This window comes from Protopterus annectens, chromosome 4.part0 (genome assembly GCF_019279795.1).
Source record: "Protopterus annectens isolate FY-2018-M chromosome 4.part0, PAN1.0, whole genome shotgun sequence".
Taxonomy (NCBI): Eukaryota; Metazoa; Chordata; order Ceratodontiformes; family Protopteridae; genus Protopterus; species Protopterus annectens.
The window spans coordinates 518,946,413-518,973,482 of record NC_056733.1 but is presented as its reverse complement, the minus strand read 5'-3'; the positions used below and the strand labels follow the sequence as shown (position 1 = coordinate 518,973,482).

The 27,070-nt window shown below is 42.4% G+C and overlaps 1 protein-coding gene across 1 annotated transcript in view; it reads left to right on the top strand.

Annotated features, from left to right (window-relative positions):
* DDX54 (DEAD-box helicase 54) overlaps positions 1–27,070 on the top strand; it is an 841,349-nt gene that overhangs the window by 778,485 nt on the left and 35,794 nt on the right. The window contains 1 exon segment of the mRNA XM_044068440.1: positions 24,611–24,705. Coding sequence (XP_043924375.1) covers positions 24,611–24,705 — 95 coding nt within the window.

Sequence of the window (27,070 nt, the reverse complement as noted above, 5' to 3'; positions counted from 1 at the left end):
GCCATCAGGGCATTGAATTGCCAGTTTCACGTGTTGAAGTACCAGCAACATATTATGGAACTAATTAAACAAAAAAATGGTGTTACTTCCAGATTGTGTCGAAAATAAAGATTTGCAAGAGTTAATGCATTCTGCAAACCAAGTTAGTAAGCATACTTGCAGTGTGGCTTTGATGCCCTGGAAGCATCTTGCAGGGCTGCAGTCACTGGTTCTGTACTGAGAAGGCATGCTTGGCTGAAGGAACAAACCTTGCCAGATCATGTCAAATCCAAATTACTAGACGCTCTGTTAAATAAGGACTGTTTGTATGGCACCAAAGCAGAAGAGATTCTTAAAAAGGTGGAAGAAAAAGCTAAATCTATGCACACTGTTAAAGAATTCTTACAAGTGTAGCCACCTAGATTCAGTAGGCATTGGTCTTCTAAAAACTGGTCCTTTCCAGCCCCTTCCAGGCATTCTCGGACCGAACCCAGGGGAAACAGGCCACCCAGACTGCAGTCTCAGGTATGCAGAGATCTAAACAATGGAGTGCTCCCACCTCAAAAACAGGGAGTGGTAAGCCGCCCCTTTATAGAAAAAGTTCACAATGACTTTTCAATTATCATTCCCAGCCCTGCCCAATCACTTGTGCCCCTAGGAGGAAAACTTGCCCTTCATGTAAAAAACTGGATGTCCATTACCCAGGACCGATGGGTCCTAAACATTGTATCCCAGGGGTATAGTTTCTACTTCCATTCACTACCAACCCCAAGCGGGTTTCCAGACCTTCCTCCAAACCATTGGGCAGAGGCTCAACAGCAAGTACTTTCCCTGCTCAATATCAGAACTATTCAACCTGTGCCAGTAGAACAAAGGGGGAAGGGTTTCTACTCCAGACTTTTCCTGGTCCCCAGAAAAGAGGGCTCTTGGCATCCAATCCTGGATCTATCAATTCTCAACACCTTTCTGGTGGTCCCAAAATTCAAGATGCTTACCTTGCAACAGCTTCTTCCTGTGCTAGCCAAGGATGCCTGGTTAGTCGCTCTAGATTTAAAAGAAGCTTATCTGCACATCCCCATAAGGGAGTCATGCAGAAAATATCTACGCTTCAGGGCAGGCTCTCTACACTATCAGTTCTCTGCACTTCCCTTTGGCTTATCTACTGCACCCAGAGTATTCACAAAGTGCTTGGCTCCAGCCATTGCATACCGCAGGCAGAGAAATATCCAAATTTTCCCATACTTGGACGATTGCCTGATTCAGCTGGACAGTCAGGAATTGCTATTTCAGTGCCTGGCATTTGTAAAAAGTCTTCTCACTTCATTGGGGTACACCATCAAAGAAAGGAAATCACAACTGGTGCCCAGTCAAAAGATTGTATTCCTGGGAGCAAGCTTGGACACAACTTCCCAGATGGCATTTCTCACTTCAGAAAACACAGGTCTAGCTGATAAACTACTTCAAGCAAATGGCCACCAGAACCCAGCTATCTGCAAGGAAAATACTGCAAGCCCTAGGGTTCATGGCCTCATGTATTCTGCTAATTCCATATGCAGCACTGCATATGAGGAAACTTCAATGGTACTCAGGACCTGGAAACAGTCATTCCAGTCATACCTTGTCTAAGGGCAGAGTTCCTTTGGTGGGTAGAAGCATGCAACCACAACAAGGGACTGCTTTTCACTCAACCCCTCGCCACCCAAACCCTGACAACAGACACATCAGACTTATGCATAGGGGGCTCACATGGCAGGCAAATGCATTCAGGGCCACTGGAGCCCAGGCCAAAGTCTCCTGCATATCAATCAAAAAGAGATGCTAGTTGTACAGAATGCTCTGACAGCCTTCAAATACCTAATCTTTCCAGGACAACTGCTTATAAAAACAGACAACACCACAGTTATGTGGTACATAAACAAGCCGGTGGGAACCCATTCTTACCCACTCTGCAGGTTAGTCTTGGCCCTGTGGAACACAGCCTTGAGCAACCAAGTGCATCTACAAGCTCAATTCCTGCCAAACAAAATTCACTGGCAGATGACTTGAGCAGAAATCTCCTAGACCCACACTAGTGGAAATTGGAGCCCAACACCTTCAACCTTCTAATCAAGAGGTGGGGGATACCAGAGGTGGACCTCTTTGCCTCCCCCGAGAACCACCAGTTGAGAAAATTCTGCACCAGGAACCCTCACAGCTGGGCCTGGAAGGTGGATGCCCTATCCTTCCAATCGGAAAACGTCTCAATTTATGCCTTTCCCCCTCTGCCCCTCCTCTCAAAAGTACTACTCAAGATAAAACAGGACAGGCCAAGGACAATTCTTATTGCCCCAGACTGGCCACGCCAGCACTGGTACCCACTCTTACGCAGTCTGACAACAGTGCCACCCTGGCACCTTCACCAGACTCCTACCCTGCTCTTTCAGCAGGAGGGACAGATTTTGCATCCACAGTTGCAAACTCTAAACCATGCAGCCTGGCTTATCCCCTGAATACACCACCAGCAACCATCAGCAAACAGGTTTTGGAAGTCATTCTTGAAGCCAGAAGGCCTAGTACTAGTAAATCCTATGCTGAAAAGTGGTAAAGATATTGTTCTTGGAATTAGTGTCAAGGGAAGGACACAGCAGTGCCCTCCTTACCTCTAATCCTGGATTACTTAGCAGAGCTACTCCACAGAGGCCTATCCTTCTCCACCATTAAGATTCATGCCTGTGCCATCTCAGCTCATTATAATACTGAGCCACTTCTATTTTCTCGCCCTCTCATCAAGCAGTTTGTGAAAGGGGCTAACAACTTAAGGCCCCCTAGGAGAGCACCCACCCCTGCCATGGACCTTAACTTTGTACTGGAAAAGCTCACGCTTCCCCCTTTTGAACGTGCTGCTTCAGCAGAGTTAAAATTCCTCTGTTGGAAAACAGCCTTGTTTTTTAGCCATAACTTCAGCAAGAAGAGTGTCTGAGTTACAGGCACTATGCTGACAAGGTTTCCCTCAGGACTAACCCGTCCTTTATGCCTAAGGTGTGGTGTCCAGTGTGGCTCGAAACCAATCCATCCATTTTCCAACTTTCTTCCCGAACCCTCAGAATAAAGGGGAATGGATCCTGCACTCCTTGGACGTGCACCGACAGCTCAGGTTCTACTTTGACAGAATTAAACCTTTCAGAAAATATGACCAGCTGCTAGTCAGCTTTGCTGCAGGGGCAGAGGGCAAGGCTATTTCAAAACAAAGCATTTCCAAATGGATAGTACACTGCATCCTTTTCTGCTACAAGTACCATGGAAAACCTACCCCACAGGGGATCAGACCACATTCTACTAGGGCTACTTCCACCTCTACAGCATTTCTCAGGGGAGTCCCTACCAGGGACATTCTGGAAGCTGCAACCTGGAGTTCTGTACACACCTTCACCAAGCATTACCACTTACCTATTTTTTCTAAATCCAGGGCTGGATTTGCAACAGCAGTCTTACAAGGCCTGCTAGCCAGTCCTAACACTTCCTGACTGCCTCCACCCTTCCTCAGCTTTGGGAATCAACCCAAGTGTGATGACTGCAACAGTGAAACACTGAGAACATAGTACAGTTGTGTAAACTTACCATAAATGTAGATGTTCGAGTGTATTCATTATTGCAGTCCTGGTTTCCCTCCCTCCAGCCTCCTGGTTTTCTCTGTCTTTCTACCTCTCCTCTCTAAGGCCATTCTTAATGGCATTGGTATTTACTTTTTACTGGTGGTGTTCCCCACCATATACTAGCTTCCTGTCTGTGGGGCTGCTGACATTTGGGGCAAGAAAAACTGATGTAATGATGTTGGTTGCCTGTTTTGTACCCCTGACGACCCAACATCATGGAAGAAGCGACAGCATCTGACGCAGAAATCCCAAGACTCTGGTATTCTGGCCAGCTGAGGGCTACCTGCAGGCAGATAACCCAAGTGTGATGACTGCAACAGTGAATACACTTGAACATCTACATTTATGGTAAGTGTACACAACTGTACTTTCTCTCTCTTGTTTTGCAATACCAGGGGAAATTACTACAAGCTTCCTCATAGACTGGACCTACTCACATAGAATCAAAGATGTTTGTTGAATCTTGACCCCAAACAATTTCATCTGACTGCACGGGTGATCGTGTCTTTTTAGGCACCTGTTTATTGATGAGAAGTAGTAAGTACTAATGGATACAAGAACGCCTGCTGCTAGAAAGTCATAAAAACAAACATTTTCTATGTGGTGCCAACAATGTAACCAGCACCCATTCAGGGCTAGTGTTTATCTGGTTTTACATTATTTGTGTGAGTTACTTTCCTAGGGGCTTTCTCCTATGTCAAGTTACATTTGTTGGTCATTTCAGCATGTCTGCCCATGGATTCCCCTCTTTCAAGGCATTCTCGTATCTAAATGTTTTTGAATGGGTTATTGCATAAGACACCTCCAAGAATCAGGTGGCTTCTTTTTGGGATCTTAATTATTGTGTCTGAGAAGCTAGCGCTTGCTCCATTAGAACTAGCTTATAGACTGCCTTGAAGTTCTTTACATGAAAAAACAGATGTTCATCGTGCTATACTGCTGCAGTCATCACACGGGTTATCCTGTCGTCAGGCGGTCCCGCAGTCGGCCGAATCCCAAAGTCCTGGTCCGGCGTTGGTTGTCGTCGCCTCTTCCCTGACGTCAGTGCGACAGGGGTATAAAAGAGACAGCCGACACCATTTTCTTCAGTCTTTCTTGCCTCGCGGTGCCCGAAGCAGAAGCAGTTCACAAGTGCCGGTCGGCCAGCTCCTGAAATTTTCGAATCGAGTTTCAGCCCAAAGTCTTCTCTAAAGCTAAGTACCCCATTGGGGAAACTTTTCTTGCCTCAGACCGATGTCAGACAAAGTTAATAATTGTATTTCTTGTGGGAAGCAAATACCTCATAAGGATTTTCATTCTTATTGTATTCCTTGCCTAGGCCCAGACCACGACGTCTCTGGTTGTCGGTTTTGTGCTAGGTTCAACAAACGTACTATTAAGCGTCGGTCAGAATTCGCCCAGCATTATTTTGGCAGAAAATTTAACTATAGCATGCTGATGGAGCAACCGATATCAGCAATGATTAAAAAACGCAAAGATAAGGACGGGCAGCCAAGACCAGATACCGAGGCCTCAGCAAGGCCTGACGCCGGTTCTCCGGTTTTCAGTGAGGCGCCTTCGCAGCCCCTGACTACCGCTGATTCAGAATTTTTGACTGCATCCCAAACCGATCCGGTTCCACCTCACTCCTTGGACGCCAGCCCCGACAGGGATCCGGAAATTTTGGATAGGCCTTCGGTCTCAGGGTGTTTTCAAACCAACAACTGCCTCTGCTAAGCCTCATGCTAAGCTCAAAGCCCCCTTGAAAGTTAGAAAACCGGGGCCACACCCCCCCCCCACAGGCCCCTATGCCTAAAAATCAGATGCTTAAGATGGCCGAGGATTTAATTACCCTTATCAGGGGATCCCAACCCCCACCTGACAAAAGGCCTAGACTGGAGAAATATTATCCTTCCTCTGACCAAGCATCCATTTCCTCAGGCATCTCTGACTACCAGGATTACTCCTTCCCTCCATATGAAGACTCGGATGCTGAAGAGTCCATTCCCTCTGTCTCCCCCCCTGAAGACTACTCTTTTGGGGAAACTTTACACACCATGAGGGAACACTTCCACTGGGAAGGCCAAGATTACTCTGACTCCAAGAAAAGACTCCGTGAGTTTCTTCTTCTTCCACAGCATAGATCCCTGGCAATCCCTCCAGTTTTAGACATTTTGGATGACGTTTTCTCTGAATCCAGTTTAAACCCAGATTCCTTACCTCCAGCACCAGCTAAACCAGACATATACTACCGAGTTCCTGATACTCATAAGTTTCTTTACAAAAGCCCTAATGCAGACCCCGAGACCATTTCCCAGGGTCCCAAAGGGGTTAAGGCCTCTACTGCTAAGAATCCACTTCCTTCTGAAAGAGATTCCAGAGCATTAGAAAGATGGGGAAAGAAAGTGTATACGTCTGCCACTTTGGCCATGAGGGCATTAAACTGCCAATTCCACATGCTAAAATATCAACAGTATTTGATTACATAGTTAAAGCAGAAGCTGATCCCTCAAACAGATCAACTAGATTTGAAAGAGATGCAGGATTTGCTGCATGCAGCATTACAGGTGGGAAAACATACCTTACAGTGTGGTTTTGATTCATTGGAAGCCTCATGTAGAGCAGCTGTCACAGGGTCTGTCATACGTAGGCATGCTTGGCTTAAAGAACAAGCCTTACCAGAACATGTCAAAGCAAAATTATTGGATGGCCCCATTGCAGAAAGATGTGTTATTTGGTGTCAAAGCAGAGGAAGTTTTTAAGAAAATGGAAGAAAAGGCAAAATCTATGCAAATAGTTAAAGATTTTTTACAGGTACAACCTCCTCGTTTCAGCAGAAACTGGCCATCAAAAAACTGGTCCTTTCCAGCATCAGACCCCAAAGAGGTAGGTACAGGCACCCAAGGGGCAGAGGCCAGCCACATGGTTCTTTCAGGCCTAGACAATGGCATACAGCAACTCAGAGGTGGAGACGAAAGATCTCAACCCTTCAGGAAACAAACACAATGACTTCCCTCTTCGCATGCCAAGCAAAATTGCCCTGGCAGCACCTTTGGGAGGGAAACTGGCTCTATTTCCACAAAATTGGCACATCATAACAAAGGACAAATGGATTCTGGACATTATTACCCGAGGCTGCAGATTTCACTTCCACACCTTACCTTGGATGAGAGGCATGCCAAATTTGCCTCCACACCAATGGACAGAGGCTCAAACGCAAATTTCAGCTCTCATGGATATGAAAGCAATTCAAAAGGTACCTACAAAAGAGCAAGGTCAAGGTTTTTACTCAAGACTGTTTCTAGTCCCAAGAAAGGACAAAGCCTGGAGGCCCATCTTAGACCTCTCAATTCTGAACACATACCTGGAGGTACCCAAATTCAAAATGCTCACACTACAGCAGCTCCTTCCCATGCTGGGCAAGGAGTCTTGGCTGGTAACGTTGGACCTCAAAGAGGCATACCTGCATGTCCCTATCAGACAAGATTGCAGGAGATACCTCAGATTTTTGGCAGGTACAACGCATTATCAATTCTCTGCATTGCCCTTTGGCTTATCTACTGCGCCCAGAGTATTTACGAAATGCCTGGTATCAGTAATTGCATATTGCAGACAACGAGGAATACAAATTTATCCATATCTGGACGACTGCCTGATCCAAGCGGACAGCAAGGACATTTATTACAGCATCTGGCTTTTGTAACACAGCTGCTCAGTTGCCTGGGGTACACAGTAAACAAAAAGAAGTCAAAACTAATACCCTCACAACAGATAATATTCCTGAGTGCCAGCTTAAATACAACTGCCCAGATGGCTTACCTCATGCCAGACAAACAAAAACAATTGACTCAATACTTCAAAAACATAGCAACTTTTACCCAGCTCACTGCAAGGAAAATCCTGCAGGCATTGGGGTTCATGACATCATGCATTCAACTAATCCCATATGTAAAGCTGCATATGAGAAAATTACAATGGTACCTGAAAAGTGTATGGTCTCAACACAGGCACAGCCTCAAAACAAATATACCTATCATTCCCTGCCTTCAAAAAGAGTTCCTATGGTGGGCTCAAGCATGTCAAACAAACAAGGGTCTTCCTTTCGTCTTGCCTCCAGCAAAGCAAACCATGACAACAGATTCTTCAGACTACGCCTATGGAGCACACATGGCAGGACAGTGCATACAGGGCAAATGGTCTGCAAAACAAATGCATCTTCACATCAACCAAAAGGAGATGCTAGCTGTGCAAAATGCACTGACAGCCTTCAAGGACCTCTTGCATCCAGGACAACTTCTAATAAGGACAGACAACACCACTGTTATGTGGTACATAAACAAACAGGGAGGAACACACTCCTACCCTTTATGCAGACAGGCTATGACCTTATGGAACACAGCTTTGACCTACCAAGTACAACTACAAGCACAATTCCTGCCAGGAAAGAAAAACATATTGGCAGACGAATTAAGCAGAAATATGGTAGACCCTCACAAGTGGAGACTACACCCACAAGTATTCTCAATGATAACTCAAAGATGGGGATGTCCAGACATAGATCTATTTGCCTCCCCGAACAATTGCCAATTACAAAAATTCTGCACAAGGACTTATCACTCCCTAGCCTGGAAAGTGGACGCTCTATCATTCAGTTGGACAACACTGACAGTCTATGCCTTCCCTCCACTACCTCTATTGACCAAGGTATTATTGAAGGTCAGATCAGAGAGACCACAAATGATCCTCATTGCTCCGGACTGGCCACGCCAGCACTGGTACCCATTACTAAGGAACTTGACTCACAGCCCTCCATGGATCTTGCCTCAATTCCCACTACTGTTGACTCAGAAACCCGTCACAGCCAGCTCAGAACTTTAAATTTAGCTGCATGGAGAATACCTTAAATTATCAATCAACACTTCTCTCAAAGGACGTCCTGAATGTAATTATGGAGGCCAGGAGGCCCAGCACCAGGAAGACTTACTCATACAAATGGAAATGAATTTGTGCATGGCACCAGGCTAAAGGTCAGAATCCTTGGACACCAAACATTCCTCACATACTGCAATTCCTAACTGAAATGCTATAAAAAGGCCTTTCCTTCTCCTCCATTAAGATCAATGCTTCAGCCATTTCAGCTCACTATAATACGGATCCCCCAATTTTCTCACACCCTTTACTTCAGTTTCTCAGAGGGGCTAAGAATATAAGACCCCCCAGAAAACCACCAACACCAACTTGGGACCTGAACTTCATTTTAGAAAAGTTAACACTACCTCCTTTCGAACCAGCTTTCTCAGCAGAACTACAATACTTGTCTTGGAAAACAGCCTTGATGTCCTTCAAGGATGCATCTGCAGTCCTTACAAATGGGTTGTCCTGTCGTCAGGCAGCCCTTCGGTCGGCCGCATTCCAAAGTCTGGGTCTGGCCTCGGCTGGTGTCGCACTTCACCCGACGTCATAGCTGCAGTTATTTGGGTATAAAGGCATCAACCAACGCCATTTTCCTCAGTCTTTCTTGCCGCGTGGCGCCCGAAGCAGAAGCTGTTCGCAAGTGCCGGTCGGTCAGAACCAGAGATTACTACTACCGAATACTACTTCGAAGACTTCTAAAAAGCTAAGTACCCCGTTGGGGACTCTTTCTTGCCTCAGCCGATGTCAGAAAAAGTGAATAATTGTTTAACTTGTGGGAAATACCTCATAAAGATTTCCACTCTTACTGCTTACCTTGTTTAGGCCCAGACCACGACGTCGCAGCTTGTCTAGCCTGTGCTTCTTTTAACCGACGGACGCTTAGACGTCGGTCGGAATTTGCTGAGCAGTTTTTTGGCACTGATTTTGCTTATATTATGCCGTCGGATCCTCCAACTTCTCAAATATCCAAAAAACGCAAGGAAAAGGACCGACACTCGCGGTCTGCGGTTTCGGCCAAAACCGTGGTTAAGCCAACCGCGAGTGTCTCGGTTTCGGCTGAAACCGAGCAAGCGGTTCTTCCTTCAGCCGAAAACATGCCTTCTACCGAAGCCTCTTCAAACCTGGTGGAATCGGCTTCTGAAATCCATCCTGTGGTTGCGGTTTCTCAGGAATTATCTGATACTATTCCCTTGGATATCTCAACTCCTGCACGTGGAGCTGCTAGGCCTCCTGCAGCCATGTCCATTAAGGCCTTTGCCAGGGCTAAAGCAGCTAAAGCTACAAAAACTGTGCCTGTTAAGACCCCCTCTCACAGGCCCAGCTCCAGTTCCCAAATGCTTTCCTTGGCAGAGGATCTTATTTCTTTAATCCGGGGATCCCAGCCTCATCCAGACAGGGCCTCTCATCCACCTCCAGAGAAGAGGCCTAGAGCAGAGCCTCCTGAGCCAGTGTCCACAGATGATTCCTCTGTTGATTCAGATAACACAGACCCTCCAGAGGCTCCTTATTCCCCTTACAAAGACTCTGATGCTGAAGAGTCCATCCCTTCTGCCTCTCCACCTGAGGAATTTTCCTTTGGGGAAACCTTGCATGCTATGAGGGAACAATTTCAGTGGCAGGGCCAAGATTTTTCAGACTCCAGGAAAAGGCTTAGAACCTTTTTGCATTTACCACAACATAGGCCTTTAGCTATACCTCCAGTTCTTTCTGTTGTAGATGATGCATTTAATGATGCTTGTACTGCTCCTGATTCTTTACCTCCGGCCCCTGCTAAGCCCGATAGGTACTACAGGGTCCCGGACACACATTACCATTTATACAAGGCTCCTTTTGCAGATCCTGAGACTATCTCCCAGGGGCCTAAGGCTGTAGCAACTACCTCTGCTAAAAATCCCCTCCCCTCTGAAAGGGAATCCAGGTCCTTAGAGAGATGGGGTAAAAAAGTTTACACTTCTGCTACTCTGTCAGCTAGGGCCTTGAACTGTCAATTTCATATGATCCAATATCAAGAATTTATGCTTGACCAGTTAACTAAAAAAACTGTCCTCTGATGAACCTTTTGATAAGAAGTATGTTCAGGAAATGGTACATAACATTCAGCAAGTTAGTAACCATTCTTTAAAATGCGGCTATGATGCACTGGAGGCTTCCTTTAGATCAGCCATGACTGGTACAGTGATCAGAAGGCATGCATGGTTGAAAGAGCAGGCCTTACCGGACCATGTCAAATCAAAACTGTTAGATGCTCCCATGGACAAGGCCAATTTATTTGGTTCTCCTGCACAGCAGGTACTGAAGAAGATGGAGGAGAAGGCAAAATCTGTACAAACAGTGAAAGATTTCTTACAGGTCCAACCTCCAAGGTTTAGCAGGAATTGGCCCTCCAAAACTTGGTCCTTTCCAGACTCCTCTAAAGCACAGAGAGGCAGGAATAGGCGATCAAGAGGCAGAAACCAATCCAGGGGTGCCTACAGGGGACGCCAGTGGCAGGGTAACAACCAACGAGGCACAGACACAGCCACCACCACTGCAACAGGACAATCACAGTGACTTGGCTCTGGCACCGCCTACAAGGGAACAACTAGAAGCACCCTTAGGCGGAAAGCTAGCCTTATTCTCAATAAACTGGCATTACATCACAACAGACAAGTGGATTTTACAGACAATAGACCAAGGCTACAGGTTCCACTTCCATACTCTACCAGGGAAGAGAGGAATACCAAACCTACCGCCAAATCAAAAGACAGAAGCTCTAAAACAAATATCTCAATTATTAAAGATGAGAGCTGTGGAAAAGGTACCATCTATGGAGCAAGGGAAGGGATTTTACTCCAGACTCTTCCTGGTACCAAGAAAAGAGAACAAATGGAGGCCTATTCTCGACCTGTCCGCTTTAAACACATTCCTCATTGTTCCAAAATTCAAAATGCTGACTCTACAGCAGCTTCTTCCCATGCTGGGCAAGGAGTCTTGGCTGGTAACTCTAGATCTCAAGGAGGCATACCTGCACGTCCCCATACGACCAAATTGCAGAAGATACCTCAGATTTCTTGCAGGATCAGAGCATTATCAATTCTCAGCATTGCCCTTTGGCTTATCTACTGCGCCCAGAGTGTTCACGAAATGCCTGGCATCAGTAATTGCTCATTGCAGGCTTCAAGGAATCCAAATTTACCCCTACCTGGACGACTGCCTGATACAAGCGGACAACAAAAACAAGCTAACAGAAGACTTACAAAGAGTCATTTACCTGCTACAAGCCCTGGGATATACAGTCAACATAAAAAAGTCAAGGCTGATACCATCCCAAAGAATAACCTTTTTGGGTGCAGAGCTGGACACATCAAAGCAAATGGCATTCCTAACTGCAGAAAAACAAGAACTACCACCTCTCTACTTCTTGGCATTAACAAAGCAGAACCATCTAACAGCAAGAAAAGTACTGCAAGCCTTGGACTTCATGGCATCCTGCATAATACTGGTCCCTCATGCCAGACTGCATATGAGAAAGCTACAGTGGTACCTAAAGAATTTATGGTCTCAACACAAGCACAGCCTAGAAGCCAAAATTCCAATAATCCCATGCCTGAAGCAAGAGTTCCTATGGTGGGCTCAGGCCTGTCAATCAAACACAGGATTGCCCTTCTACAGCATACAACCAAACCAAACCATCACGACGGACGCCTCAGACCTCGGTTGGGGGGCCCACATGCTGGACAAGTGCATACAAGGCTTATGGACTCAAGACCAGCTGCACCTACACATAAATCTAAAGGAAATGCTGGCAGTAAAATTGGCAATCCAGACATTCAGACCATTTCTCCGAGAAGGTCAGTTGATGATAAGGACAGACAACACCACAGTTATGTGGTACATCAACAAACAGGGAGGCACACATTCATACCCTCTATGCCGGATGGCACTGGATCTATGGAATGTGGCTCTGAGCTACAACATTCAGTTACAAGCAATTTCTGTACCAGGAAAAGAAAACATTCTAGCAGACATATTAAGCAGGACTACCACGGATGCCCACGAATGGATGCTGCATCCGGACATCTTCAAAGCCATTACAAGAAAATGGGGACTCCCAGAAATAGACTTATTTGCATCCCCACGCAATCACCAGCTAAAGAAATTCTGCACAAGGACGTACCACCCACTAGCTTGGAAGGTGGACTCCCTATCTTTCAGTTGGAAAAACCTGACAGCATATGCATTCCCACCACTTCCTTTGATGCACAAGGTGCTATTGAAGATGAAAGAGGACCGTCCAAGGATCATTCTGATAGCTCCAGACTGGCCAAGGCAACATTGGTACCCATTACTAAGGAGCATGTCTCGGGAACAAATATGGACACTACCCTGGTTCCATTGCTGTTAACACAGAACAACTACAACATCCTGCATCCAAACCTGAAAACTCTGCAGCTGACTGCCTGGAACATTCCATAAGATCAATTAACCCAAATTTATCACAAAGGGTTAAAGACATTATCCTTGAGGCTCGCAGACCCTCAACAAGGAAAAATTATGCAGCAAAATGGAAAAGATATCTCATTTGGAATACTGCAAAGGGAGAAGATGTGTCACTGGCAAACATAGCCAACATCCTGGAATACTTGGCAGAGCTCTTCCACACAGGCCTGTCCTATTCTTCCATCAAGATACATGCATCAGCAATTTCAGCAGAATACAGCTTGGATCCTCCTGTCTTCTCGCATCCTCTGCTCAGGCAGTTTCTGAGAGGAATTAAAAATGTAAAACCTCCTAGGAAACCACCATTGCCAGCATGGGACTTGAACTTTGTGCTAGAAAAATTGACACTTCCTCCTTTCGAACCAGCAGCAGCAGCAGAATTACAATACTTATCATGGAAGACTGCTTTCCTGCTGGCAATCACTTCAGCAAGAAGGGTATCTGAACTACAGGCATTAATGGCAGTGCAACCCTTCCTGATCTTCCATCAAGATAGTGTCCATGAGAACAAATCCTACTTTTATGCCTAAGGTGGTATCCAGAGTATCTTTAAATCAGGCTATCCACCTACCTACATTCTTCCCCAACCCACAGAACAGTGGAGAAAGGCTGTTGCATACCTTGGATGTACATAGACAGTTACGCTACTACCTGGACAGGACCAAGGGCAATAGAAAAACTGACCAGCTACTGGTAGCATATGCAACAGGAAGGGAAGGAAAAGCAATTTCAAAACAGACAATCTCCAAGTGGATAGGAAATTGCATTAGATTTTGTTATTCCTACCATGGAAAGAAAACTCCAGAGAGCATCAGGCCTCACTCTACAAGGGCTACAGCCACTACCACAGCTTTCTTACGAGGAGTGGCTACCAAGGACATTATAGAGGCGGCTACTTGGACCTCCGTGCATACATTTGCCAAGCATTATAACTTACCTTTATACTCTAGATCCCGAGCAGGGTTTGCCACTGCTGTTTTGCAAGGGATCCTAACTACACCATAATCTCTTCTTTCCTCCTCCCCTAGTTTGGCTATGGTATTCTACCCATTTGTAAGGACTGCAGATGCATCCTTGAAGGACATAGTACAGTTTTGTACCTACCATAAATGTAGATGTCCGATAGGAATGCATCTGCACTCAGGATTACCCACCCGCCTTCCCCTCTGTGGTACTCCTAGGGTATTTGCCCATCTTATAGCTAGCTGGGGGGGATCTATTATGGTGTATTTGTTTGTATATATGTACATACATGCTTATTTTTTGTGTTTGCTCTCTACTATTTGGAAACATTGGCATTTATCCAAATTTAGCCTTCCAAGAGGGCACCTGGCATCTGGGGCAAGAAACACTGAGGAAAAGCTGATGCCTTTATACCCGAATAACTGCAGCTATGACTTCGGGTGAAGTGCGACACCAGCCGAGGCCAGACCCAGACTTTGGAATCGGGCCGACCGAAGGGCTGCCTGACGACAGGACAACCCATTTGTAAGGAATGCAGATGCATTCCTATCGGACATCTACATTTATGGTAGGTACAAAACTGTACTTTACTGGCTATTACCTCAGCATGCAGGGTCTCAGAACTACAGGCACTTATGGCAGTGGAACCTTTCATCATTTTCCATCAGGGCAGAGTCTCTTTACGAACTAACCTACCTTCATGCCCAAGGTTAGTATCCAGTGTGGCTTTGAATCAGTCCATTAATTTACCCTAACCCACAGAATAAAGGAGAAAGGCTCCGTCACTCTTTGGACATTCACAGACAGCTACGTTACTATTTAGATAAGACAAAGATCTTCAGAAAAACTGACCAACTCTTTGTATCATATGCTGCAGGTTCACAAGGAAAGGCTATTTCAAAACAGATCTCCAAATGGATAGCAGATTGTATCCGCTTTTGCTACTCGCACCATGGGAAGGCAGTGCCTGTCAATATTAAATCCCATTCTACCAGGGCTACTGCAACCTCAGCAGCCTTTCTCAGAGGGGTTCCAACCAAAGACATTCTGGAGGCAGCTACTTGGAGTTCAGTGCACACCTTTACCAAGCACTACCACCTTCCATTATACTTAAAAACCAGAGCTGGTTTTGTCACTGCAGTTCTGCAGGGCATCCTAGCATCACCTAACCCAGTTTAGTACCAGCCACCCTTCCATAGCTTTGGGATTCTACCCAAGTGTGATGATTGCAGCAGTATAGCACGATGAACATAGTACAGTTTTGTACCTACCATAAATGTAGATGTTCGAGTGGTTATACTGCTGCAGTCCAGGTTACCCCTCCCTCCATCCCCTCTACATACCAGGGTGTTAGTTACAACTCCATGTACATCAATCTATTGGATGCATGTCTATATGGTGTATTTGCTTACAGCTAGTACTATTGCTTATCTACTAAGGTATTGTTGCATAACTATTGTATTGCCTTCTTAGTTGGGGGCAACTGACATCTGGGGCAAGAAAAACTGAAGAAAATGGCGTTGGTTGTCTCTTTTATACCCCTGTCGCACTGATGTCAGGGAAGAGGCGACGACAACCGATGCCAGACCAGGACTTTGGGATTCAGCCGACTGCGGGACCGCCTGACGACAGGATAACCCAAGTGTGATGACTGCAGCAGTATAACCACTCGAACATCTACATTTATGATAGGTACAAAACTGTACTTTTTACTGATTGCTCTGACCTCTGCAAGAAGAGTATTTGAATTGTAATCCCCTTATGCTAAGCCAGCTTTATCTCATGTTTTATAGAGACAGGGATCATTTGAAAACTAATAGGATTATAGGAGGTTACTAGCTAAACAGCCCTAGAGCCTTTTTAATCCTAGCAATTCATGCCCCCGTTTTCCCAGTTATCAGTTCCCAAGGACTACAATAGCTTTGGCATATGCCTGTGCCTTGGGACATCTGCAAGCTGCCTGTCTCCATAAGGGAAGTTGTTAACATGTAAATTTGTTACTTCCCATCCATTGGTCCAAAATGGGTTTTGAATCATCTTAAGGAAGAGCTCTGTTTCATGTGAATATGGAGCCGGTTCCTGAAAAGGAACAATCTCTTAGACACATAGTTGTCTTCCCAACAGGTCTTGTTTTTGCCATAGAGTAGATTTAGATCCATAGATCCAGTAATTCTTGGTGTTTATTTTGCAGATGTGTGGCAGATTCATCAAGGCTGGATCAGAGAAGATTGCCTCTCAGTAGTCTGTAGGAGACCTATAGGTTTTGAAGTGCACCATGTAGCACATGTTATTTACACCATGTACAGTGGATGTAAAAAGTTTACACACCCGTTAAAATTGCAAGTTTTTGTGATATAAAAAAATGAGACCACAATAAATCATTTCAAAACTTTTCCTACCTTTAATGTGACCAATAACCTGTACAATTCAATTGAAAAACAAATCTGTTAGGGGAAAAATATAAAAAAAATTAAAAAAAGTACAATATATTGGTTGCATAAGTGTGCACACCCTTAAACTAATACTTTGTTGAAGCACCTTTTGATTTAATTCCAGCACTCAGTCTTCTTAGGTAGGAGTTTGTCAGTATAGCACATCTTGACTTGGCAATATTTGCCCACTCTTCCTTACAAAAGTGCTCCAAATTTGTTAGATTGCAAGGGCATCTCTTTTACACAGCTCTCTTCAGGTCACCCCATGGATTTTCTATTGGATTTAGGTCTGGGCCATTCCAAAACTTTAATTTTCTTCTGGTGAGCCCATTCTTATGTTGACTTGGATGTATGTCTGGGGCCATTGTCGTGATGAAAGGTGAAATTCCTCTTCATCTTCAGCTTTCTCGCAGACGCCTGAAGGTTTTGGGCCAAAAGTGGTATTTTGGAACTGTTCATAATTCCCTCCACCTTGACTAAAGCCCCAGTTCCAGCTAAAGAAAAGCAACCCCAAAGCATGATACTGCCACCATCATGCTTCACCGTGGTGATGGTGTTCTTTTGGTGATGCTAAGTGTTGTTTTTGCGCCAAACATGCCTTTTGGAATTGTGGCCAAAAAGTTCAACGTTTGTCTCGTCAGACCATAACACATTTTTCCACATGCTTTTGGGAGACTCGATGTATTGTTTTGCAAATTTTAGCCGGGCCTGGATGCTTTTCTGTGTAAGAAAAGGCTTCCATCTTGCAACCGTACCCCATAGTCCAGACATATGGAGAATACAAGAGAGTGTTGTCACATGTAGTACACAACCAGTACTTGCCAGAAATTCCTGCAGCTCCTTCAGTGTTGCTGTAGGTCTCTTGGCAGCCTCCCTTACCAGTTTTCATCTTGTCTTTTCATCAATTTTGGAAGAACGTCCAGTTCTTTGCAATGTCACTGTTGTCCCATATTTTCTCCACTTTGTGAAGACGGTCTTCACTGTGTTCCATGGTATATCCAATGCTGTGGAAATTTTTTTGTATCCTTCTCCTGACTGATACCTTTCAACAATGAGATTCCTTTGTTTCTTTGTAAGCTCTCTGCAAATTATGTCTTTTGCTGTAGCAGGCAACTGAGTAAATGTCAGGAAAATCCTACTATGACAGCTGAACTTTATTTGGGGTTAATCAGAGTCTCTCTAATTGATGGCAGGTGTGTATCCAAGAAGACTGATTGCTGTAATTAAATCAAAAGGTGCTTCAACAAAGTTTAAGGGTGTTCACACAACAAAGTATTAGTTTAAGGGTGTGCACACTTATGCATCCAGTGTATTGTATATTTTTTATTTTTTCCCCTAACATTGAATTGTGCAGGTCATAGGTCACATTAAAGGTGGGAAAAGTTTTGAAATGATTTATCGTGGTCTCATTTTTTTATATCCCAAAAACCTAGCATTTTAACAGGGGTGGGTAAACTTTTTAGATCCACTGTGTTTTTTTAGTGAGAAACCTCTGTGGCTATTCCAGCTGTTTCAAATGCCTTGTCAGGTACAGTCAGAAGGGGTTCATTGCACTCTGTTATGGTCTAATGAGGGTCAAGAATAGTAGGACTGTGATCTCCTTAGATCTGGATGCTATACCCTTACTTATAAGTTGTCAAATAGAAAGATTTTCTCGCCACCATGGGCACATGGTGATCAAAGTTCAGATTACTATCAAACCACATCCCTTATCACCGGGTCTACTCTTAGGAGAGTTTTATCAGTGTTGTAATTTGCAGGGGTGGGCATCTTCCCAAGGGTATAATTATGCATTTTGTTGCATTAAGTTTTAGGTCATGGCTGTAGCACCAGTTATTTATCTCTGACTGACCCCCTGGAGGGATATCTACATCTTTGGGGAATTCAGTTATTGCACCCAGCTTGCATTCATCAGCAGATTTGGTCAGCCAAAGGTCCTTTACATTCTCCTTGACTTCAGAGAAATATGTTCCAAACAGGAGAGATCCCAGTACAGAGCCCTGTGGGACACCACCAGTAATAGGTTTCTTGTTGGAGGTGGATTCTCTTGCCCTAATTTTTTGTCCCATGTGTGAGCCATTTGGCTATGCTTAAGGTGACACAGGTATTTATGAGTTTGTAGTACTGGAGTGAGATATTGGGTCAGATGCCTTTCCCTGGTTGAGTTAGACAGTATGCACCATCTTGCACACTTTATTGACCTTCTCAAAGATACTCACCAGATTTAGTAGGCATGACCTGCTCTTGATAGAACTGAACTTGGATTGGTTCAGTGTTTGAAGACTGCCCATGTCTTTATTAGGTCCATGGTAGTTCTTTCCATAGCTTTGTATATAAGACTAGTCAAAATTATGGGTCTGCAGTTCCTTGGGTCTGTTGAGGGATGACCCTTGCGGTCCTCCATTTCCTAGGGATGGAGCCTGTTTTTAGGGGCTGTGGTTGAGTAGACATTCTAGTGGAACTTGGCAAGTCATGTTTCATGCCATTTAGGAAGAATCCTGGGATATTATCTGTATCCATCAATGCAGTGTTTTTAGCTTCAGAAAGTACAGTAAGGACATTTTTTAGGACAACTGGGGAGAAATAATGGTTGAGGATATTTCTTGAGGATAACTGGGGATGATGGGTGGGGTCAAATTGGAACTAAATTTATTGACTAGCAAATTTGCTATATTCTCCCATTCAGTATAAGGAAGTTCCATCTATGAGTAGTTCAGCACACTGTTGGATGTTCCCCTTAAGGCTTCATACATAACCAAAAAATGCATTGTTATGGTTATCTTAGCTGAGAGGCTATTTTTGCTGTGAAGTTGGCATTGGTGTACTTTAGTCCCTCTGAATTTCGTGTTCAGACTAATAAGGAAGGGTTTTTTTTTTTGTCTGTTGGGCATGTCATCATCAACCCCCTTTTTCCATTTTCTACATGGGGTTGTGGTGTTGTGTTAACTGTCGACATTTCTCTCTATTCAGTGCTACGCTCCTGCCTTTTTCAACACCGTCATAGATCTTCTGTCACACAATCCATCCACCTCTTTGCAGGGCGCCCTCATTTCCACTTAGCTGCTTTACCGGATTGTCTTCTGCTTTTCTGTACATGTGCCCAAACCACCATAATCTGTTCTGTTTGATCTTTTATTTGTGTTGTTTAGAGTTCTTTCTATTTTTTTTTGTCAGGATTTTCTTCCTTTTTGTTGCAAAACCTGTTTGTACTGGGGGTATACCAAGGGATCTGTTTTTGGAGACTGTCCTAAGTTTATTTCATTTGGTACTGCTGTTTCTGTGTAGTTATTTAATGTATTTGTGCAGGGTTTCTGTAAACAATTCCATGTAAGCTACAATGCTCTCTGAGTTTGGGGTGGGGGCTTTGACTTTAGCTCTGCCATTGCTAAACTCATTCCCTCCAGTACATCTCTTTTGAGTGTGTATCTTTAACTCCCAGTGGGTGTGGCTTCAGCCTTTAGAAAATAATCACCTTAGAGATCTAACAAACAGTCTTTGACAGAGGTCAGATATCAATACAGTTGTGTTTGCCTTCACGTATGCTTCAAGATAAAATATTCTGATACCTTGTATGTAACATGGTTTTAGAATTATTAATGCAAATATGAACAAGCCATATTTGCACATAGCATTCTGACATATGCTGTTAACAATTTTCTGTTTGGCTCCCATTGCTTCATTGACTCAGAAGAAAGTTTCAGGCCAGTTTTGACTCATTTCAGTCCTGGTTAATGTAATCTGGGTTTTACTTTTGGCAAGAAACCAGAATTTGCTGTTCATATCCAAGTAATGACCCTTTAGTGTCTTCTTCCTACAAGAAAGGAAATTCTGAGAATTCAGCTGTAGAGCTTAAATCCTTCGACTGACTGACCTGTTAATGAGCTGAAAATTGATGCACATGAATATCTACCATCACCAGGTGAATGAAAATGTTAGAGTGCTTTGTAGAGCTATAACATTTACAGATGAAAAAAACAGCTTATATCAATAGGGCTTACTCGCTTCCATGAATATGTGGCTCTTTGCCTTTAATTTGCCTATCAGTGGTTCCTAGAAATAGGTACAGGCTTTCAGACGGATATTTCATGTTATTGCTTGCCCCTCCCTACCACCATTGCACTAAATGAGTAGATGGTCAGTGGTGGTATAAACAGTGTGTGGTGGAATCTGCAAAGTATGCCACTGTATGCTGACAGGAGTAGGACTTCTAACTCTATCTAGGTTCATATTTCTTTGTATTAAATAAAATATCTTTCTGCCAGCCACAATATGATCTATTTTTCCGACAGCTGTCTCCTTCTTTGAACAAACAAATATACTATGGGCATAAATTATGAAGATATGTCTCTCTCCCCCGTCTCCCAAAAAATGAAACCTGTCTAAATCTGTTGAAATTGTTACTAGATGAAGATCTTCTTGTCATGGCATGTAAACTTTAGTATTCCAAGAAAGTATGATTTTTTTTTAATTTTATCGTGACTGTTCATTTTGTGCATGAAAGTAGAGGCTGCAGTTTGTGTTGGCTATGAGGTACTATAGATTGAGTAAAAGTAAATTTTACTTGTTCTGCCTGACTGTGTTTCCAATTTTCTTCGCATAGTGGCTGTAAGGCATTTTACAGAGTTAACAAAAACAAAGCACCAGTCCTTAGAAGTAAAAATAAATAGATAAACCAATGGTTGGAATGAACAGCTGTTTATTCACATATACATAAATGCCAAACGTTTGAAAAATAAGCGTTTTTGTCTCCCATGGACTTCTTCCTTTGTCGTTGTCTTTGTTGGACATTTTACAGAGTTGCATGAAGCAGTTGGAAGCAAAAGGGAATATGACATTGAAGTAGAGGAGATTGTGGAACAAAGTGAGAGACCTTGATGGTGACAGAGTGGATTGAGGTAGTTGAAACAGTTAGGACTGCAGCATGGAATAAGTTTAGACAGTTTAGGAGGTCAGTGGAGAGAAATGACATAGAAGCTTTTGTAGCTGTTACGTGGCAAAAACAAAAGACCATGAGTAGTTTGTGCAGGAATGTTTTCATTTTATCCCACTAACTTAACTGTCCCTTTTGAAGAAATTTCTATCTTTCTTATTAACCCGTTCCTTGAATTGCTGTCTTTTTAACTGGTAGGTGGGAAATGCACCGTTGACTCATTTTTACTTCATTAGTCTGCATGTTTAGCTTAGATTTTATTGGTGCATGATCGGAAACAGTTATTGGATGTGTGTTGCAAGCAAGTGCACATGCTGCCATGAAATGTAATTTCTGTTCAGCTTAATGCAGTTATTGTATCTTGGTGAGTACATAAATTCTGTCCCTGCTGTTGAATTCACCTCTTCCATGCCAAATATTTTCATATGTTTAATCAGATATGTACCCTCTTTTTGTTATATTTCCATTCTAGGCCCCCTTGATACATCTTTATTATTGTAACTCATGTTCTAGTTACCACCTGTAATTAACATTACTTGCTGAAAACTGATTATTTCTCCCAAAATTTTCTTAAGCCTCATAATAGCTTTTGAGGGACTATACATACATCCTAGTGTAATCCTCCCTTACCTGTAGCTCCTTACTACCATAAATGTACTATTTTTCTCTTTTTTGTTTCCTCTTATTACTGTTGGAACCCCTTTGGCAATTAGTGTTATTACTCAACTTTTTATTTGTTCCTGATATTCTTCTTAATATCTATACTGAAATCCTTTTTGCCAAATTCACATGCTCATTTCTGTAATGTATCTTCTGCAGTATTACTATTTGAAATCTGCATTTCTTAATATAATTAAATATTTTTTCATTTTTTTCTGTACTTGTAAGCCCATTTACATTACAAGATAGTATAGTTGCAGTAATCATTGTTAAAAAGCCGTTATTCCCACCTGTTATACATAAGTTTTTTAAATGTGTATTTCCAAATTTTGTCTTACATGCACACACTATGTGGCTGGCTGATCTTTTTTACAGTCATTCTCATCTCTACCTGAACCTGTGGTAAATTTAAGACCTTTTGCTTTATTGAAAGCTCTGGAACAAACAAAATAAAATTAAATACATTTGAAGGACACCCCCATCCCCTATTAACTTGGAACAAATGCACAAAACTATGTTCATTTTCAACAAATGAAGTTTAACCCTCCAGATAGGAACAGTTGCCCCAAATCAACAGCTGCACCCACAGGCATTACCTAATCTAAAATTGAGGTTACTCATGCTAAATAAAGTGCATGCTACAGCCTGTGTTCCCACTTAGACTGATTTGCTGTCTGTTCTTTTCATAGCTTCTTCCCCTCCCAGATGTGAAAAACAGCTTTCAAGTCTTGAGAAAACATTCACTTTTAGCCATAAGAAAAATGCACTGCACTTGCATCTTTTAAATAAAAGTAAATCATGCTGTGGGCTTCTGGGAAGCTACTGTCTATTATTCACTTCCCATAATTTCAGACTTTCTTTACAGGACTGCTTGCCATTGTGCATTTACATTTCCCTCACAAAGAATGTTCAGAATTTTCAAGATCAGTTGCTTGCTTCTGCAGACAACTGTACTCCATGTAAAAGCAGTCATAAATGAGGGGGGGGGGGCTAACAACTCTGCAAATGCATGAAGGAAATGTCTGTAAATTTCACTTAATACACAATGTCAAAATGTCCCTGCCTGTCTGCCTTCAGCTGCAGATTGTCTCCCACTGAGAACATTTTCTAAACACAACAAGCATCTTACATATTTCCAGATATAAGAAACTTAGCATTTTCATGCCTTTATGTGTTTTGTCTTATTTTTTTAAGCATATTTGCTTACAAAGACCAAAGACATTCTCTTGTTTTTGTAAGGATGGATGTTTAGATAAATTATCTTAATGCAACATATGATATAATATAATTAGAACACTTTTAAGCCACAGCAGCCCAAAATTATAGCATTGTATCAATTTAAAATTGCTTCTGTCCCTCTTTTCTTATCTTGTCATAGCGTAAAGCTAAAAGCTTATTTTTCTTACAGCTAAAAACGTTTTACTTTAGTATCTTTAACAAATACAACATACACTGAAAAGACCACTTCCTACACACACATTTAAAATGCCCCTGACTGCATCCTATACAAAATATATATTGTCCCTTTATTTATTCAGTTTATATGCTGAATAGATTATGCAAACTGATTTAATGGTTTAAATGCTGGAATCAAAATGTCTGGGAGAACTACTAATACCATCTGATATAGATGATATCCACTGTATTGACTGAAAGTGAGGAAGGGTCATAGAGCCTTATGATGAAGCTGAAAGTAGAAAATGCAAAAGCTGGCTTGTTATTCAGCATTACCATATACAATTACCTATCTCTGTCAGTTCTTTGCAGATATATGGCACAGAAGTGGAGACAGTGTGTAGATTTTATTTTCCAAGGTGCAAAGGTCTCTGTAGATGTTAACTGCACCCATGAAATTAAGACACTTGCCTTTTTTTTAGGAAGGCTATGGCAAATCTGGATAAGATTTAAAAAAACAAAGACATCTCATTGTCAGTAAAAATGTTTATATAGTCAAAGATGTAGTTTTCCCACTAGTAACATATGGCTGTGAGTTGGGCTGTAAGGCTGTGCACTGAAAAATTGTTGGCTTTTGATATGTGGTTGTTGGGCAAGATTTTTGAGAATTCCATGGACTGCAAGATCATCTCAATCAGTACTTGGGAAATAAATCCAGACCCTTCACTGGAAGGCCTAATAGTAACACTACATCTCAAATACTAAATGACACAAAGATAGGGTTCACTAGGAGAAGATACTGATGCTGGAAAAGGTAGTTGAGAAAAGAAGAGCAGCAAAAGCTAACAAAGATTGGCAACATTACGGAAGAAATGAAAGTCAATTTGCAAGAACTTAGACACAGTTCTTTACAGACAGTCTTCACATGCTACAGGTGTTGGTCAGAGTTGGATTTGACTAAAACAGCAGCAGTACGATTGGCAAAAAGAAATTCTTGGGAGAAATATATTGCTACTTGCATAATGTATAAGGGGTTGATTTGGTAATGATGTATTGTTGAAGGCTGGGTATTGAGTCATGTAGGGGTACCTATTAAATAATAATTTTAGATATTTAAAGAATGTTTGTCCTCCCTTATATGGTGAGCAATTTAAAACGGAAAATTCAAGTCTTTTCTTTCTTTCTTGATTTGTTAATGGTGAGTATCCACGCAGCTGCTGCCTCTTTTCCTTCACTTTCTCACTCAGCTATGATGAATGGAAGAAGAAATACCGAGTGGATGATAGAGCTTCTGGAGATGAGTCAGATGACCAAACAAGAAACCAGCCAAAGAGAGGAAAAGGTAACCGAAAGAGTCATGTGTTCTTTAATAATAGTCATAGGTTCATAAAGGTTTGTCAAGTTTACAATATACTTTGTTTTGAAGAAGCTTGATGGTTATCTTCTGTTGGAATTTTATTCTAAAGTTTTGGTGCTTATTGGATTATGAATCTGTCCCACTTTTCTGCTAGTTTTGTTAATTTAAACAGTAAAATATTTTAGTTTAATTTCTATATTTCAAGCACAGATTTTCAAGCAAGAAAATGTCTGTCATTGTTTTATATACCAAGCACACGTCCCTTGTAACAAGTCTGTGAAATAACAGAGAACATTCTTTTAGTCTACCAAAGTAGCTCATGATGCTTATTTCAAGCACAGGCCACTGCTTCATTATTCATTGTCCGTGGGAGTTGGGTCAGCAAGGAAGATGTCCACTTGCAACTTTGGCTTCCACCACTTTCTGTCATGTATAAAGGATGGGCTCTTCCTTATCTTGCTCAGAATGTCAGCTGTCTCATGTTCATAAGAGAAAAATCTGCACATTTTCTTTCTTTTTTGACACGTTTGTTGGTCCCTTCCAAGCAGCTTCCAGAATAAGTACCAACTTGATTGTTTTGTTACGTTTAATGATGGATTGTTTCTGTAGTATTTGTGAGATTTCATATTTGGACTGTGTGCTATTTTTCAAGGTTTTTGATACCTCTGGAGAAATAGACTAACAAGTGTACCTACCTTCAGAAGACAATTTTCCACCAAGAGATTTATTTACAGTGCTTATTTTGTTTGGGAAGGCCTACAAACACCTCCTGGTTGCACTCTCTTATCTTTAATAAAAAAGACTTTCTGCTAGAAAGCCTGAAGTTTGAAAGCGTTTCTTGAATACTAGACATTAGTTGCAATAGCCCAAGAAACACATTATCAGTTTTTGTAAGAGAGACTTGTTACATCCATTTTAAAGAAACTGTCATTTAGAGAGGGCATGCAGTACACTCGGATGCATTCTCAGTCTAGGGCATCTCTACTATTTTTAGGCACCAGAGGGCCCACCCAGTGTTATCCTGTCAACAAGGAGGAAAGTAGTCGGTTCCTATTGCTAATAAGAGTCAACATCCAGGGACCAAATGCCTACTCCACCTGTATTAGTCATGACCCATACCACCTTTGATTGTTCCAGACTTGCCAGAGAGTTTGTAGGCGCCTGGCTGAGGATTAGCCTATAGCCGTCTCGTACATTAACAAAAGGCTAACCACTTCACAGATGAAAGAGCCTGTACCCATTCTGATTGTCTGACTCTTGAGTCGGACAAGTAAAAACCCATCCTCTTTGCTAAGACGTTGACAATGAGTCAGTCACATTGGTCTCCCCTCCAGAATAATTTTCCTATACTGAGACCTCAGTCTAATTAGCATTTCCAGTGTGACCTTACAGAGTGTTATAAAAGGCATTTAGACCTTTTGTGGTCTGAAGAATAGAAGAACAACAGCAGTGCCTTCATTTTCCAAGCATTAACAATGCTTCTGAGTCAATGTCCATAGAGCTCTGCTCTCACCTCCAACAACAAGAGGTTAGATTCTACAGGGTCAAAGAATACTGTAAATACTTGTACAGGAACCCTCCAGTGGATCCTGTATTGGTTTCTATAGGTTCACTGGCTCCAGGTTAGTACTAGGACTTCTTACGCTCCCTAATGTGAAATACAACAAAATGCTAGATACACTTTGCAAAAGGGTATATATTTTTGCAGTGTGTTTTAATACCTTTATTAAATTATCACTTAAGACAGACATACAGTAGTATAAAAGAAAACAAACTATATCAACAGGTTTCCAGTTATACATTATACATCACGTTTTTTTTCATCAATCCAGCATTATATAAATTGTTCCATTCCTGCCTTCAGCCTCCTCCTGAACATTATTCTGCATGCTTTCTCAGAATTTCCATTTATTTGTGTAATGTGCCCCTTCTCTTTTTTGAAGATCCCAATTCCAGTTCTTTTATTTCTGTTACAGTGTTCTGTACTCCAAATACAGTTGGTTTAGATATTGGTTTGAATTTTCTAGTAATTGCTTTTTTTGGCAGCCACCAGAATTAAACTTAAGGTCTTGCTGTGTGTCTAGGCAATTCTAATCCAGTGTCTCAGCTCAAAAGAATAATTTCCATAGTTACACCCATTTGCTTAACCAATGTTTTTGATGGAGTACTCTGTAGGGAATTTTTAAAATTGTCCAACTCATTGCACTCCCAAAACATATGTTACCAGATGCCTCTTTCATCCCCATCACACCTCCATCATTTGCCATCTACCGAAGGAAAAATTCTTTGAGGTCTGTTTGGGGTATAAAAATACTTATGAATGCAACCTCAATTAAACAGAACCACAGTA